At 31.7% G+C, this 15,996-nt stretch overlaps 1 protein-coding gene across 1 annotated transcript in view; it reads left to right on the forward strand.

Moving 5' to 3' along the window:
- CCDC178 (coiled-coil domain containing 178) overlaps nucleotides 1-15,996 on the forward strand; it is a gene marked incomplete at its 5' end in the record, with an annotated part of 313,561 nt that overhangs the window by 64,328 nt on the left and 233,237 nt on the right. The window contains 2 exons of the mRNA XM_039846669.1: nucleotides 245-340; nucleotides 494-630. Coding sequence (XP_039702603.1) covers nucleotides 245-340; nucleotides 494-630 — 233 coding nt within the window. The remainder of the gene's footprint in view (nucleotides 1-244; nucleotides 341-493; nucleotides 631-15,996) is intronic.

Genomic DNA, 15,996 nt, shown 5'->3' on the forward strand with positions numbered 1-15,996 from the left:
TTTTGATTGGTTATTGAGTACTCTTAGACTTGTGCTGTATTTTATTTGGAATCGTAACAATTTTCATGGATTAAAAATGCCTATCAGGTGTTATTTTTATACTATTTTAATCTATTTTATACTAATGTAAGTTAATATTTATTAACTTACAGTAGCTGCATAAAATGAAATGTAATCTATTTCTTACTTTACAAAATAATGTAGTTCTCCACAATCCATTTACATTCTGTATATTTTTTCTTAGCTAGCTGACTTGAAAAAAGCTTATGATCAACTAGCCTACAGGAAAAAAAGTTTTGAAAGTGAATATTTGGAAGCATTTAATGATTTTTATACTAAAGTAAGTTGACTTTCCCCTGCTTCCCACTAGAGTTCCATTCTCTATTCCCAAACATTAACTCACACAACTAAAGTAATTTTTATTATTTTACATATTTTTTATTTTTGAAATGCATAAACATGTATAAATGATTATTTTATTCTTTTCCTAAAGAAAAAAATATGGGATACTGAGCTTTCTAATATCACAAAAGATTTTTCAGCTATTTCAGAAGCATATACTCAATTGATGGAAGAAAATAAAAAAATTGTGATGGATATTGAAACCATATCAAATTTAATCAATGACAGGTAATTCTGCAAAAATAATTTTTATTCTTGTGTAGCCTACTTTATATGTTAAATATATTAAACCTCTTCATTTTGTGTTCCTCGAGCGGTATGGTGATGTTTGTGCTTATTGTTAGTTTTAAATTCGTTTATTTCATTTTCAAATATTGCTGTTTAATCATCCCAAATCTCTTTAGAAAAATAAAAATCATGAAAAAATTATAAGGAGTTTTACACTCACTCGTATCAATATTCTCGATACTGTTTCAAACTCCATTGCTTTGATTACTAAAGAGGTAGAATATTTATATAACTTCTATTGAATTCTACTTTTTCTAAAAAATTTTTTGTGCTTCTAAGGAAGGAATAAAGAACTTAGGAAGAAAGGAAAAATAGCTTTCCTAAAGTCTCACAGCTAGCACAGCTTGCAATAGTAGACCTAACATTACAATTGGAATTCTCTTACAGCACAGGTAAAACTGTGGTAAATTCACAGAGCTGCATTTTTGGCTGTATGGCTGGAGCTTTGCACAAATGCTTAACCTGATTTGTGTGCCTGTGTATGTGTGTATGTGTTTTTATGTGGCAGGCAGGCAGGGACAAACATTGAGGGTAGGGAACTGTCAGATATTGATTCATTTTAAAGGATTTGGACTTTGCTGAAGACTATGGAAATCCACTAAAGCTTTATGGTCAGATTTCTCTCTTTTTAAAATTTATTCATTTATTTTAGATTCCTTTTTAAAAAAGATTTTAGGTTTCTTGTGTTTTTAATGTGCCATTATTTATTTAATATATATGCAAATATTTAATATATATGCATATACTTTTAAATTTTATTCACTTTTAACTTCTTTTTATCTTTTATTTTTTCAATTATAGTTTGACATTCAATATTTTATATTAGTTTCAGGTGTGCAACACAGTGGTTGAATATTTATATAATCTACAAAGAGATCCCCCTGATTAGTTCAGTACCTACCCAGCACTATACAAAGCCGTTAAAATGTTATTGAGTATATTCTTTATGCTGTATTTTACATCCCCGTGACGATTTTGTGACACAACCAATTTGTATTTCTTAATCCCTTCATCTTTTTCACTCAGCCCCTACAACTCCCCTTTCCAACCATCAGTTGTTTTCTGTTATCTATGAGTCTGTTTCTGTTTGGTTTGTTCATTTATTTTGTTCTTTAGATTCCACATATAAGTGAGATCATATGATATTTGTCTTTCTCAGTATGACTTATTTCACTTAGTGTTATACCCTCTAGGTCTATTCATATTGTCACAAATGGTAAGATTTCACTCTTCCTTATGGCCGAGCAATATTCCATTGTATATATGTGCTACTTCTTTATCTAATCATCTGTTGATGGGCACTTAGGTTGCTTCCATATCTTGGCTATTGTAAATAGTGCTGCTGTGAATGAACATAGGGATGCATATATCATTTCAAATTGGTGTTTTATAATTCTTCAGAAAAATACCCAGAAGTGGAATTGCTGGGCCATAAGGTAATTCTATTTTTAGTATTTTGAGGAACCATCATACTGTTTTCTATAGTAGCTGCACCAGTTTGTAACAGTGCACAAGGGTTCCCTTTTCTCCGCATCCTCGCCAACACTTGTCTGTTGATTTATTGACGATAGACATTTTGACAGATATGAGGTGATATCTTATTGTGGTTTTAATTTGCATTTCTCTGATGATTAGTGATGTTGAGCATTTTTTAGGTCATTTGGCCATCCATATATCCTCTTTAGAGAAATATTTATTCAAGTCCTCTGCCCATTTTTTAATTAGATTTTTTTTTTTTTTGGTGTTGAGTTGTATGAGTTGCCCTTATCAGTTGTATTATAGGCAAATATCTGCTCCCATTCCGTAGCTTGTCTTTTCATTTTGTTAATGGTTTCCTTTGCTGTGCAAAACCTTTATAGTTTGATGTAGTCCCATTTGTTTATTTTTTCTTTTCCATTGCTTGAGGAAATATATCAGAAAAAAATTTTACTAAGAGCAATGTCAGAGAATTTACTGCCTATATTTTCTTCTAGGAGTTTTATGGTTTTGGGTCTTAGATTTAAGTCTTTAATCCATTTTGAGTTTATTCTTAGATTTCTCTTTTGAAGACATCACTTTTGTGGTAACTGGATGAATTAAAGTTTGAATAATTGATTTGAGAGTAGTACTAGATATTAAATAAGAAATGTGTGGAGGTTGGAAGAAAGATCTTGATATGTTTGATTTGGAATTTTGTATGGCATGACTTTAGTGTAAGTGTGTAGAAATCACTTTGATTTATGGGTCTGAAATTGAGGAAAGATGTATATGGAGACAGAATTTAGATGCTAAATGAAGAAATACTTAAAATTGGCAAGCAATTTTTTTCATGTTTATCACTTTATTTGCTTCTTAGTAATTAGAATTTTTATGAAATGGAAATTTTATGGGATAAATTATAACACTAAGCTATATGTCTGTATAATATAAAGTTTCCTCAATGTAAGGGAAGAAACAAGAAATATAATTAATGGCCTTTATAGACTTTATCCACTAAAAAAGCTTTTTAGGTTATGAAAATCATAAATATCTACTTAGAAAATACACGAGGAAAAAATCTCATTCATTAGAGAATGAAATCTAAATTCAAAAATCATAAATATGAAATAGGAAACTTCTATGAAGTAAACACCAAACGTGATTGAAATTTATTAAAATTAAAATTTTATTTAAAAAATATGTTCTCAGTTTATTGAAGTATATTTGAAAAGTAAAAAATTATATATATTTAAGGTATACAAAAAAATGAGTTTTATTAAAACTTTGTTTTTTAAATCGAAGGAAATGTTCACAGATTTCCCATGTACTCCCTACCCACACACATGCATAGTCTCCTCTGTTATTAACATCCCTCTCCAGAGTGGTACATTTACTACAATTGATGAACCTACACTGACACATCATAATCACCCAAAGTCCATAGTTTACATTAGTAAACTGTGTACATTCTATTGGTGTCGTACATTCTATGGGTTTGGACAAATGTGTGATGCTATGTATTCACCATAATGCTGTCATAGAGTATTTTCACTACCCTAAAAATCCTCTGTGCGGTGTCTACTCATTCCTCCATTCTCCTTCCAAACTCTGGCAACCACTGACATTGTTAATGTTGCTATAGTTCTGTCTTTTCCACAACGTCATGTAGTTGGAATCATACAGTATGTAGCCTTTTCTGATTGACTTCTCTATTTACTAATATGCATACAATTTTCTTCCATGTCTTTTCATGGCTTGGTAACTCATTTCTTTGTAGCGCTGAATAATATTCCATATGCTGATATACCATAGTTTACTTACACATCCTCCCATTGAAGGGCATCTCAGTTACTTCTGAGTTTTGGCTGTTATAAATAACGCCTCTGTAAACAACTGGATATAGGTTTTTATGTGGACAAAAGTCTTCAACTCATTTGAGTAAAAACCAAGGTACATAATTGCTGGGTCATACAATAAGAATATGTTTAGTTTTGTAGGAAACCACCAAACTATATTCCAAAGTGGCTGAATCATTTTGCGTTCCTACCAACAAGAATGAGAGTATCTGTTCTACATCTTTGCAATAATTGGATGTTGTCTGTGTTCAGGATTTTGCCTAATGTAAAAAGTATGTCATGATATTTTGTTGTTATAATTTGCATTTCCCTAATGATATATGATATGGAGCATCTTTTCATATGCTTATTTGCCTTTGTATATATTCTCTGGTAAGGTGTTAGTTGAGGTCTTTGATCATTTTTTAATCAGGTTGTTTTCTTACTGTTGAGTTTTCAGAGTTCTTTGTATATTTTGGATAACATCCCATTATCAGATGTGTCTTTTGCAAATATTTTCTTCCAGTTAGTGGCTTATCTTCTTCTTCTCTTGACATCAGCTTTCACAGAGCAAAAGGTTTTAATTTTAATGAAGTTCCCTTATCAATCATTTCTTTCATGGATTATGCCTTTGCTTTTGTGTCTAAATAAATAGTCATCATCATACCCAAGGTCATCTATGTTTTCACCTATGTTATCTTAGGAGCTTTATAATTTTGTGTTTTATTTTGCATTTTACTTTTGGGTCTATGATCTGTTTTGAGTTATTTTTGTAAAAGATATAAAGTTTGTATTTCACTTCACTTCACTTTTGTTTTGTTTTGTTTTGTTTTGTTTTTTGCATGTGGATGTCCAGTCGTTTCCAGCACCATTTGTTGAAAAGATGATCTTTGCTCTACTATATTGCTTTTGCCTCTTAGGCAAATATCATTTGGCTGTTTTCCTTTGGGTCTCTTTCTGGCCTTTTTATTCTGCCTCATTGATCTATTTGTCTATTCTTTTACTAATAATCCACTGTCTTGATTTCTGTAGCTTTATAGCCAGTCTTGAAGAAATATATGTTTAAAAAAAATAAATCTAGGAGCATATCAAACTTTTGAATATGATTTAATAATGAGAAAAAGTCAAGTTCTAACCAAATAAATTATAATTTTTATTGTGATTATAATTAAACTCCTAATGTAATATTATTTTATAAGTTAATTAAATGATTATCTTGTAAAGCTTGCCAAAATAATTTTAAAATGATGATTCATGGTGATAAACTGCTCTATGATATATTTAAACATGAAAAAGCTTATATAATTATTAAATTCTGTAGTACTGGCCAAAATATAGATAGCTAAATAACTGAAACATGATTAGATACTAATAGCAATAGTCAGAAATAAAAAATTAAAAAAATACCTCTTACAATGCAATTTTAAAACATGAAATCCAGTGACTAAATCTAGCAAGTAAACATATGATAACTCTATACAGTAGACTACAAAATATTATTGAGACAAATTAAAGAAGATGCAAATCAATGGAGGGCACATATCTTAGTCATAGATTGGAACACCCAATATTGTGAGGATATTTATGCAATCTCAGACAAATTCTTAGCATATTTTGTGTGTGCATGTGAAAAGATGTTTCTAAATGTATATGGAAAATCAAAGAAGCAAAAATATTCAGACAATGTTAAAGAAGAAATCATCTTGAAAACTTACCATTTTTCAAAAATTACAATAAAGCTCAGTATGTAAAATGATTTAATGTTGTTATAAGGATAGATAAAATAGACCAATGGAACTGAATATAGAGTCCAGATTTAGACCCATACGAATACATTTATTTGATTTATGACAAATATGCCACTGCAGTGCAGTGAAGAATTAGTGTTCTTTTAATAGCTATGTAAAAATAATAAATACCCCTACTATCACTACATACAAATATAAATTTATGGAGTATAGTTGTAAATGTGAAAGTCAAAACAATAAAAAGCCTAACAAAAAACATAGGAAAATATCTTACTAGATATGGGTAAGGCAAAACTTTCTTAAACAGAAAAATAAACACTATTATAATTTTTTTTAACAAATGGTGAATAAAGACATTATTAAGTCATTGAAAAGGCAAAACTCAGACTGATAAAAATATATGTAATACCTATATCTGAAGAGAGAAATCAACACACCATTAAATTAACATTAAATACAATAATAAATATAAATAGAATAATTAGCATAAAATGAATATAATAACAAAATAATTAAAAAGAAGTAAAAAGCAAATAATCCAACAAAAAGGGGCAAAAGATTTGAACAGCCAGTGTACAAAGGAGGATTCCAAATGTATAATAATAATGAAAAGGTGCTTGATTTTCTCAGGGAATGTAAACTAAAACAACAATGAAAACCACTACACATCCATCAGAATGCCTAAAATTCAAAGACTATTGATATCTCAAGAGTTGGCTAGGAAAGTAGAGCAACTGGAACTCCCACATACTGCTAGTGGAAGTGCAATTTTGTAGAAAATATTTTAGCACTACATACTAATGAGTTAAGAACATTCCACTCCTAGGTATGTATCCAATAGTAAATCATACACACATTCATCAAAATCACTTGGAAGAATGTTCACAGTAGCATTATTTTAATAGCCACAAACTGGAAAAGGCTTAAACGAACATGAAGTTTAGAATGGATAGATAAATTGTAATGTATTCATACAAAAAAAAAAGCAATGAGAATGAACAGATTTCAGCTACATAGAACAACTTGTTTGAATCTCAGTTTTACTATTCAACAAAAGACAGTTGATCCTATTTAAAGATAAACAGACCTGCTGATAGAAATCAACAATGCAGCTCCTATTGGGTGGTAGTGACTGGGAGAGCACACACTAGGGGTTTCTGCTGACAATGTTTAATTTTCTTTTCTATCTGAATGAGGCTTTATATGTACACTCAGTGAAAATGTTAATGTATTCTTTGATTTGTATACTATTCTGTGTAAAGGTTCTATTTCAATAAAATATTACATTTAAAAACATTAAATTACATAAATTGTTCATTTAATTCAATGAAAAATGCATTTAATAATTTATTAATCTTTTATCGACTTCACATTACATGCAGACATTAAGGTAGGTGCTAAAGTTGCAATATATATATGAAAGTCTCTGCCTTCAATGAGTCCCCAAGGAAACAAATAATTATTATAGAAGCTATACTTTCTTTGCAGCCTGGTAAGTATAATAGGAGAGCTAGGAGAGGATTTAGCTAGCAGGAGATTCTGAAGATGCAACTCATTTTAGTTATCAGAAACTATGATTACCTGTGATTTTTTTTCCATTCATTTCTGTGGTTTTCTATAATTTCTCTGCCTTTGATGAAGACCTCAAATTTATTTGTTTTTTTTTTTATCTTAGAAATAGTATAGCATCAGTGATGTTTTATGCATAAAATAAAAACTAAAATGTACACTTTTTGCACAGCTGCATGCCCACAACCTTATAAATGCTTGCAAGTAGAATATGTGCATATTTTTGGATCCCCAAAGACTAATTTCATAACTGACACATTGTTGATGTACATTAAATATTTGTTGAATATTTTAGTAGAAAATATTAATTTTTAGTGTATTATCTAAAATGTATCATATGAAATAACAAAATAATATTAAGTTTAATTCTTTTATCATTTAGTAGCTAATGCCAGAAATAAGGTTAATTCTTTTATCATTTAGTAGCTAATGCCAGAAATAACTTCATATATGTATATTTTTACTTGATGCAAGCAGCCATTTTATAATTTTATAATTATAACTAATAGACTAATATTGTAACTTTATGCTTAAGACTAACTTCATAATCAAGACTTACATTTAAAGAAAACTTAGACCAAAAAAACATATATTTGTGCATGTGTGTGTTGTATGTGTGCATGTGTGTGTACTTGTGTGTCCTGAACACTAGCTTTGTGTGAAATACTGTTTAGGTGTTAGGAATATTGTTTAAGTTTACATGCTTCTAACATGAAGTAATAAATGAAAATTTAAAAATTCAGTTATTGTTATCCTTGTGAGGAAGATAAAATTAGATAATGTGTAGAGAGTGACAGGACCAGGGAAGGACTGGGAGCTCAGCTTTAGCAAGGACACTCTCTCTAAGTAGATGACATTTGAATGGAGACCTGAATGAAGATGTATCAGCTTTGAGCCTGTCTGGGGAAGAACATGCCAAGCAAAAGGAATAGAACATTCAAAAGTCCTGTGATGGATAAAAGTCCTATGTATTTGGGAAAAAGAAAGGAGGCCAATGTTTCGGGAAACTTGTGTATGAGTAGGATAATTCAGGGAGACAAATGTTGGCAAGGCGATTAAGGCTCAGATACTGCACGCCTGTAAGTAGGCTGTGATAAAGGCATATGGATTAAAGCTTTTTATCTATTTAAAGCACTTTACATTTTAGAAAGATCTGTTGGGTGGCTTAATGAAAGATGGACTTCTGTGCACAAAAGGACAGCTTTTTTGATGATTCAGAAAAATTATAATGGTGACATAGATCAAGGTATTTGCAGTAGAAATGGTAATAGTTGATTTTTAGATATATTTTGGAGAGAGTGCCAGTAAGATTTTTTGATAGACGGGATATAAGATGTGAGGGAATGAAAAATGTTCAGACTACTTGCTATGATAACAGGGGCTTGAAGAAGTTGTGAGAGGGACTTTGGAGAAGAAGATATATCTCTTTGGGCCATTTTAATGTCAGATTTTTATTAGCTCCTCAAGTGGAAATGAGAAGTAAAAATGAAATACATAGGTCTATTATTCCACAGAGCTGAGGATGCTGGTCACAAATTTGGAGTTAAAAAATTAAACAATGGGACAGGATGAGATGTCTAAAAGAATGTAGACAGAAAAGTAATGAGAATTTACATTTCTTGCAATATTGATAATAGAGAGTATAAAAGGCCTTTTACTATCAAACACTTATAAATAGAGCATAAGTAGGACATATATCCTTTAAACACAGTGTTGTGCTTATGGGAAAGTAAAGGCAATCCCTGGGGGCCAAGGCAAAGAAAGTAACTGAACACCTGCAAGCCAAATTTCCAACTGATACTTGGCTGCATCGAAAATATGGCTGGAGGAGTGGCCTTGCCGAACCTATAAACTGGAAAATTAAGATTTAATGTCTTCAAGCATTGTCCATGGGCTATGGATCTGTGCAAGTGAGGGAGATTGATAAAGTAAGGGCATTTGAGTGGGTAGAGCAGAAAAAATATACCTATAGGCAAAAGCAGAGACAAAGTGTGTCTGTCTAAGCCCGGGGCCTGCATGAGGGAAAAACAAGGGAGAACACTCCAGGTCTGGCTCTTTAACACACTAGTTTGATGTTTTCGTTAACCTGACCTGCGTAATCTTGGAAGACCCTAATCAAGTAATGTAATTACCATTTTAAAAAAAGTGATCCTCCTTTGATAAATTTTCTCCAGAGGAATAAATTAACTCAGGCCACTCAATATTCTCTTAAAGTAAACCTTTTAAAGGTGAGCTCACAAAATTGTAAAACAATAGGAAAAATTTAAGATGAATGTTAACAGAAATAATTAGCAATATATTTAACCCCCTAATAATTTCAAATAATAAAATTATTAAATCTACCTAAGTAAGTTTAAAATGGTTGAGGGGACAAAATAAACGAATGGAACACTATCAAAACGGTTTAGGCAGATTAGAAAAAGAACTCACCAAAACTTCTAAAAATTAGAACTGGATTCATTCAGTTAAAGATTTTATTAATTAAATAGCAAGTAAAGCTGGGGATAAAAGAATCAGTGTGCTTGAAAATACAAGGAGGAACACAGAATGGAGCACAGAGAGAAAAAGAGGTAAAAAACGTAGAACTCTTAAGAACTTTGGAAAATAGAATGAGAAATAAAGGAAATGATAGGAAAACAATATTCAAAAAGATAATGGCAGACAACAGTCCATAATTCTTTAAAGCATGAATTTTTTGAGTCTGGCATTAGAATAAATCCTAAAATAATATATAAACTCACAAAGAATATTTTAATTTTAATTATGCTATAGCTTACTCATATTGGAAGGAGAAATTGAAAACATGACATATTTTTGTCAAACATATATTTTACAGTGACAATGTCTACAAACAGCTTTTCTGCCTCTCTAAATCCAAGGGGTAAACGGTTTTGCCCATTCAAGGCCAACACCCCTGTCTATGCTCTTTGTCTTAACTCCTTTTGCCTTGTTGTGGCCATAATTTTATTCTTTCACTTCTATTTTTGACATCTTCATTTCTCACTTTTTTCTTCAGCTTATATTCATCATTAACCCTTTTCCAACCTAAAATGAAACTTGTGCCTTCATCCTATTTGTATCTTTGACAAACACACAGTATTTCTCTTCCATTCACATTAGAAATTTTATATAATTAGCAGTATTTTCTAATAGCAATATTTGTTTGACTATTGATCACTTTTTGACACAAAGCAGTCTGACTTCTGAAACTCCTCTGCTGCCAAAATTTATCTTTAAAAAAAAAAACAAAACAAAAACTACTTCCCTTCCTAAATCCACTGGATACTTTTTAGTCTTATTGCATGCTTTTTTTCCCCATGTGACCCAACCATTTGTGTCTATTCCCTTTCCGATGCTATACCTTTATGGGATTCAGACTGCCATTCTCTTGGTTCTACCTTTAACTCTCTGAAGCTATTCTCTCTAGGAATCCTAGAGCAGTTTATTTAATCTCTGCCTGTACTCTGATATATTAGCTCAGGATTCTAACTACAGACCATTTACATCCTTAATGCACTCCCTCTTCCAGGAATTTACCTACTCTCATTATTTTAACACGTATCATAGTTTTTCTTTACTTTTTAAATCTCTATCCATATCCTTTTTTTATCCTGGTAATATTTTGAATGTCTACTCTCTCCCCCAACATCAGATCTTGACATTATTACCCACCAAGATACTTGTTTCAGGCATCATCCTATATCCTCTACCCGCTTACAGCCAACATCTTAACCAACTTCTAGTAAGTCTATCTTTTAAATATTTCTCCAAAAGGTGCTTTCCTTTCGGTTTCCATGAGCTCTGAAATAAACCAGGCCCTAATTGTCTCTTAGTTGGAATATTAAAGTAGGCTTCCAAATGATCTACTGCACTCCGAGTTTGAGATCCAGCATATACAGCATCACTGGTGCAAATTATCTACAAAGGATGAAATGTTACTTACTTTCGGCAGCTTAAAAACAGTTTCAGAGGCTCCCTATCAGCTATAGAATTAAATCCGAGCTCCCAGACTGATAGATTAGACACTTTAATCTGTCACCTATACAATTTCAGACTCATCTCGTACCACTCCCTTCCTTGATCTTTGTGTTCTAGCCTAGTAAAATGCTTACATGTCCGAATTCATATTATTTTAAACTTCAGTCTTTGATATTCTTCTGACTGAAATTCCGCTCCTTTTGCTGCTGCTCCTTTTCCTCCTCCTGTTCCTCTTCTCCTGGCTTGTATTTTTTAGACACTACTAATTATCACTCATACAATAGCTCAGACATTAACTCTTCTCAGATGCTTCCCCTGTTGGTAATGTATTTTCCTCTATCCATAAACCAAGGTGGTTTAAGAGCTTCTACTTCATCCATTATTGTATTTATGAGTACACAGGAATCTGTTTTTCATGCCTTTTTTTTCCTTCATGAGAACATTTGTTTTGATTCATCTTTGTATCCCAGTCACCTAGCGCAGCACTTGACATGTAGTCAATGCTCAACAAGTATCCACTTAACTAACTCTCTGATTCGATAGACTTTTCTCTTAGCACTTATCACACTATGTACAGTCACTATTGGTTTGCGTTTTTGTTGTTTTCTCTCAGCTGAGCTCCCGTTTGCAGACATTGTATCTCTGTGCACATGTTTGTGCATCTGTGCTTTTCTCAATATGTGTTAAATAAATGACATAATGAACTAATGAGACCTGAGTATAAAAGTTTGTTATCCTTATTTCTTTCTCTGCTTTAGTATCTTTGTGCTCTTCTTCTCTCTGCAATGTGTTCTGATGTCGCATCTACCAGTAATATCTCTTTTTGTTCCAAAGTAATATTAATGGCTATTTACCTTTTTTATATGTGTCTCTTTTCTCTCATTGTCTTCCATCTCCTTAAACCAGATAGCACCGTAATAAAAATCCATGTTGTTACATACTTTTTAATTAACAAAACTGTTTATTAAATCATTTGTATCTGCTATTCAGTGTGTGTAAGCACAGTGTATACACAAAAATGTCCTCACTTAACATCATCAATAGGTTCTTGGAACTGTGGCGAAACGATGTATAATGCAGTCAGTTTTACCATAGGCTAATTGATATAAACCGATTTAAGTCCCTACATTATAACAAAATAATGTTGAACGAAATGATGTTATTCAAGGATCTGCTATATTATCTTCAATTTATTCATGTTTAATCTTTATAACAACCTCATTGGTAGGTGTTATTAAGCAAATTTTATAGATAAGGAAATTGTATCTGAAACCATCTCCCCCCGCAATTACATAAGGAGAAATCAGGATTTCAATGTAGATCTCTCTGACTCCAAAATTTATGTTTTTTTCCACTTAGCAACACTGCCTCTCCTCCATTGGCAAATCTCAGTTCCTATTTCTGACATGTTACAACAGACTGTGGACATGACATTTACTAACTACTTCAAAAAATGTCAAAAGCATGTTGCTTTATTCAGTCCTCCATCCCCATGTTTGACTATGGCCATTGCTTTTCTCAAAAGAGCTCTATTCTTCTTACTTTCTCCTTTATTTTTTCTTTGGTAGTCTACCATTTACCTGAATCACCTTCCCTATAGTCTTAGCTGCTTTTTTCTCCCTTCATTTAAAAAATAATAATAGGAAATATTTTAAAGGAAATCACCAAGACTTCTACATCTAGTAGATAACCCCCGGGAAGTTTCCCCAAAATTCAGGCCGTTATATACACTAAAATTCCACTAAAGACCATCTCACCATCTGATGCCATTCCCAGCTGTTATGCTATTTGAATAAGTTACATAATTAATTCAATGTATGATTTCTTGTTCATACATAGTTCATTTAAAAAATGGCAACATCAAAAGATAGATGCCATATTTGTTAACAGACTTTGTTCAGTACTCTGTGCATACAAATATTTGTAAGATCTTTTAGTAATGATGATGGTATATGATTGTTTACCTTGTAATAGCAGTGTATAATTTGTTAATTTTGTCTTTCAAATAAGCCAGCATCCATTAAAAATAGACTCTTCACATTTGGGACATTTGACTTGAACAAAAATTTCACTCGATTGCTTATTCACATGATAGGCAGGCTTCAGCAACCTAAGTCAAGGAAAATGAACTTGTTTAAGATGATTTGAAATCGATTAATTTGGATTTAGTTTGCTTGAAGTTAACTGTGTGTTATGAATTTCTATATAGCCATTTCTTATAGTCAAGCTCTGTAAAATATTCTGAATGTCTACTTCTAATGCTCTGCTGTACCTCAAGCAAGACAATGCCATTGTAACTGCAGTGATCCAAAGATGGGGTTGATAATCGAGGGAAATGAACAAAAAAGCTGAACACAATAAAGACATACTGGTATCCTTTATGAAATGTGTTTATCAAGAGTTAACAGGATAATGATTTATTCATAGAGATAACAATTAGAATATTATTTAAGTTGTTAAATAGCCTGGAATACTTAGAATGAATCCACAGGGCACTGTGTTTTTCATACTCTTTAGCTATATCTTACCAGCCTATTAATTTGAGTTATTTCACAGCAGTATAGAATATGATTTTTTTCAGCATTTAAAAGCAACCTTTTGAATGAATATTCTTAATCTAATTTGCTTTTATTTTACTTTTTAATTTTTTCAGATATTAAAAGAGTAAAGGGTACATGTGCCATTTAAAATTAACTACTCACCAATATGTTAGCCTACTCTTCATTTTTTTTAAGGAATTAAAATATTACAAATAATTACAATTCCCATTTCTATTCTCTACCTCTGCAGAGAAAATCAAAATCTGGATTTGGTCTGTATTCAGTACATGCAATAACTTGGATTCTCAGTTCCTAGATCTCCATATACCCAACCATCTTTTCTTCCATCTCACACTCACCACCCTCTCTTACAGTTTTATCCTACATCTTGTCATTTGCAATAATGGAGTCACTTCCTGATCTCCGTTTTAAGAATCCACTCTGACAATTAACACCTCTCTTTCCTATTTATTACACTAGTACCATCACTCCAACAATTATTTGACACTCTGTCATCATTACATTTATATATCTCACCTTCTTGTTGTTCCTTCCTTTCTTACAGAGCCTAGTTATAGTTGATTAAAATAAGCAATCATTGAAATAACCTTCAAAATCTTGTTTCTATGACTTAAAAAGCCCTGTCATTGAAGTAAACTAGGGTCATAACAGGTGAATGTGGCTAAAGTAAAACACAGCTGTGCTAATTAAACTCATCATGGGTGGATCCTGGTTTGTTGGGCCATAAGGGTTATAGAATGTAAGATCTCTTTATGAGAAAAGAATACCAGATTAGGAATACAGAATGCCTATGATCATTTCAATGCTGCTTGACAGAGGATATGTTGTATTAGAAAAAGAAAATGGTCTTAATAAAATTTGGTTAAAATATCATACTTTCGCAAACTCTATAAAAACATATGACCATGTGAAAACACTGTTAGGGTTACTCAAAGGATGAGGAGTTGGGGTCAGAGGTCCTCATATTTAAGCTTCATTGGCATTGCGGTGCATTTGCTGCTGAGTAGAACTTAAATTCTGTGACTGTTCTGTGAATATAAATCTCAAGTGACATTCAGCATTGCCAAGAAATTTCTAGACAATTCAGTTTTCTGACAATTGTTTCACATTTTCTCTCTTTAATCCTAATGCTGGTATCACCCTTATTTTAAGCTAATAATCTTTCCATATAATTCATAGAGAACATAGATGCAATCAAGTGGGAATTACCTCATTCTCTTACCAGCCTATTTGCATGACTTCACATACTCTGTCTTCCCCTCTGTTAACAATATAATAATAGTAGCTGCTCCAGCATAGTAATGCCTGTTACCCATGAACTTGCCAAGTGGATGCCATTCTCTCTTACACACTCAGGAGCTTTGCACCTATGAATCATTATTATTTCTCTCTACTTTAATAACATATGAACATTACAAATATTGCTCATCTTAGAAGCAAACACAAGATAAAGCAGAGCCCCGCATCCCAGTTCTGCCTTTCTAATCTTTATAGCAAATCTTATTCAAATAAATACTGTTTCCATGAATTCGCATTTCATTTTTTATTCAACCCATTTGAACAAGCATTTTATCGAAGTATCATATTCTAGATCCAAATTATTATTTTTTCATTAATTTAAAGATGTTTTTCTAGTTTTATTTAGTTTTTTAAAAATTGTATATACTTAAGGCATACATCATGATAATTTGATATACATATTGGAATGATTACTACAGGCAAGCCAATTAACATATCGTCTCCTCACATAGTTACCTTTTTCTGTGTGTGTGATAAGATATCTGAAATTTAGCCTCTTGCAAGTTTCCAGCATTTAGTATAATATTAGTAATTATAATCATCACGTTGTACATAAGATCTCTAAGCATTGGTTTTTTGTTTAGTTTTGTTTGGTAATACATCTGATGGCATTTAGATATCATTTTTTGTACGTAATCTGTTTTTTCTTTCTGTGGACTTTAGAATTTTCTTTTCCTATTTCAGAGTTCTGAAAATTCACAATGCCATGTCTAGAGATGTGTATGTTTCTCTAATATATCCAGTTTAGCACTAATTAAGACTTTTCAATTTAATGACTCATGTTGTTTTTCAGTACTGGGAATTGTTCTTAATTTTTTTTCAAGTTTATTGCAGTATAAATACTACACCTTGCATAGT

This window comes from Pteropus medius, unplaced genomic scaffold (assembly GCF_902729225.1).
Source record: "Pteropus medius unplaced genomic scaffold, Ma_sr-lr_union100, whole genome shotgun sequence".
Lineage (NCBI taxonomy): Eukaryota > Metazoa > Chordata > Mammalia > Chiroptera > Pteropodidae > Pteropus > Pteropus medius.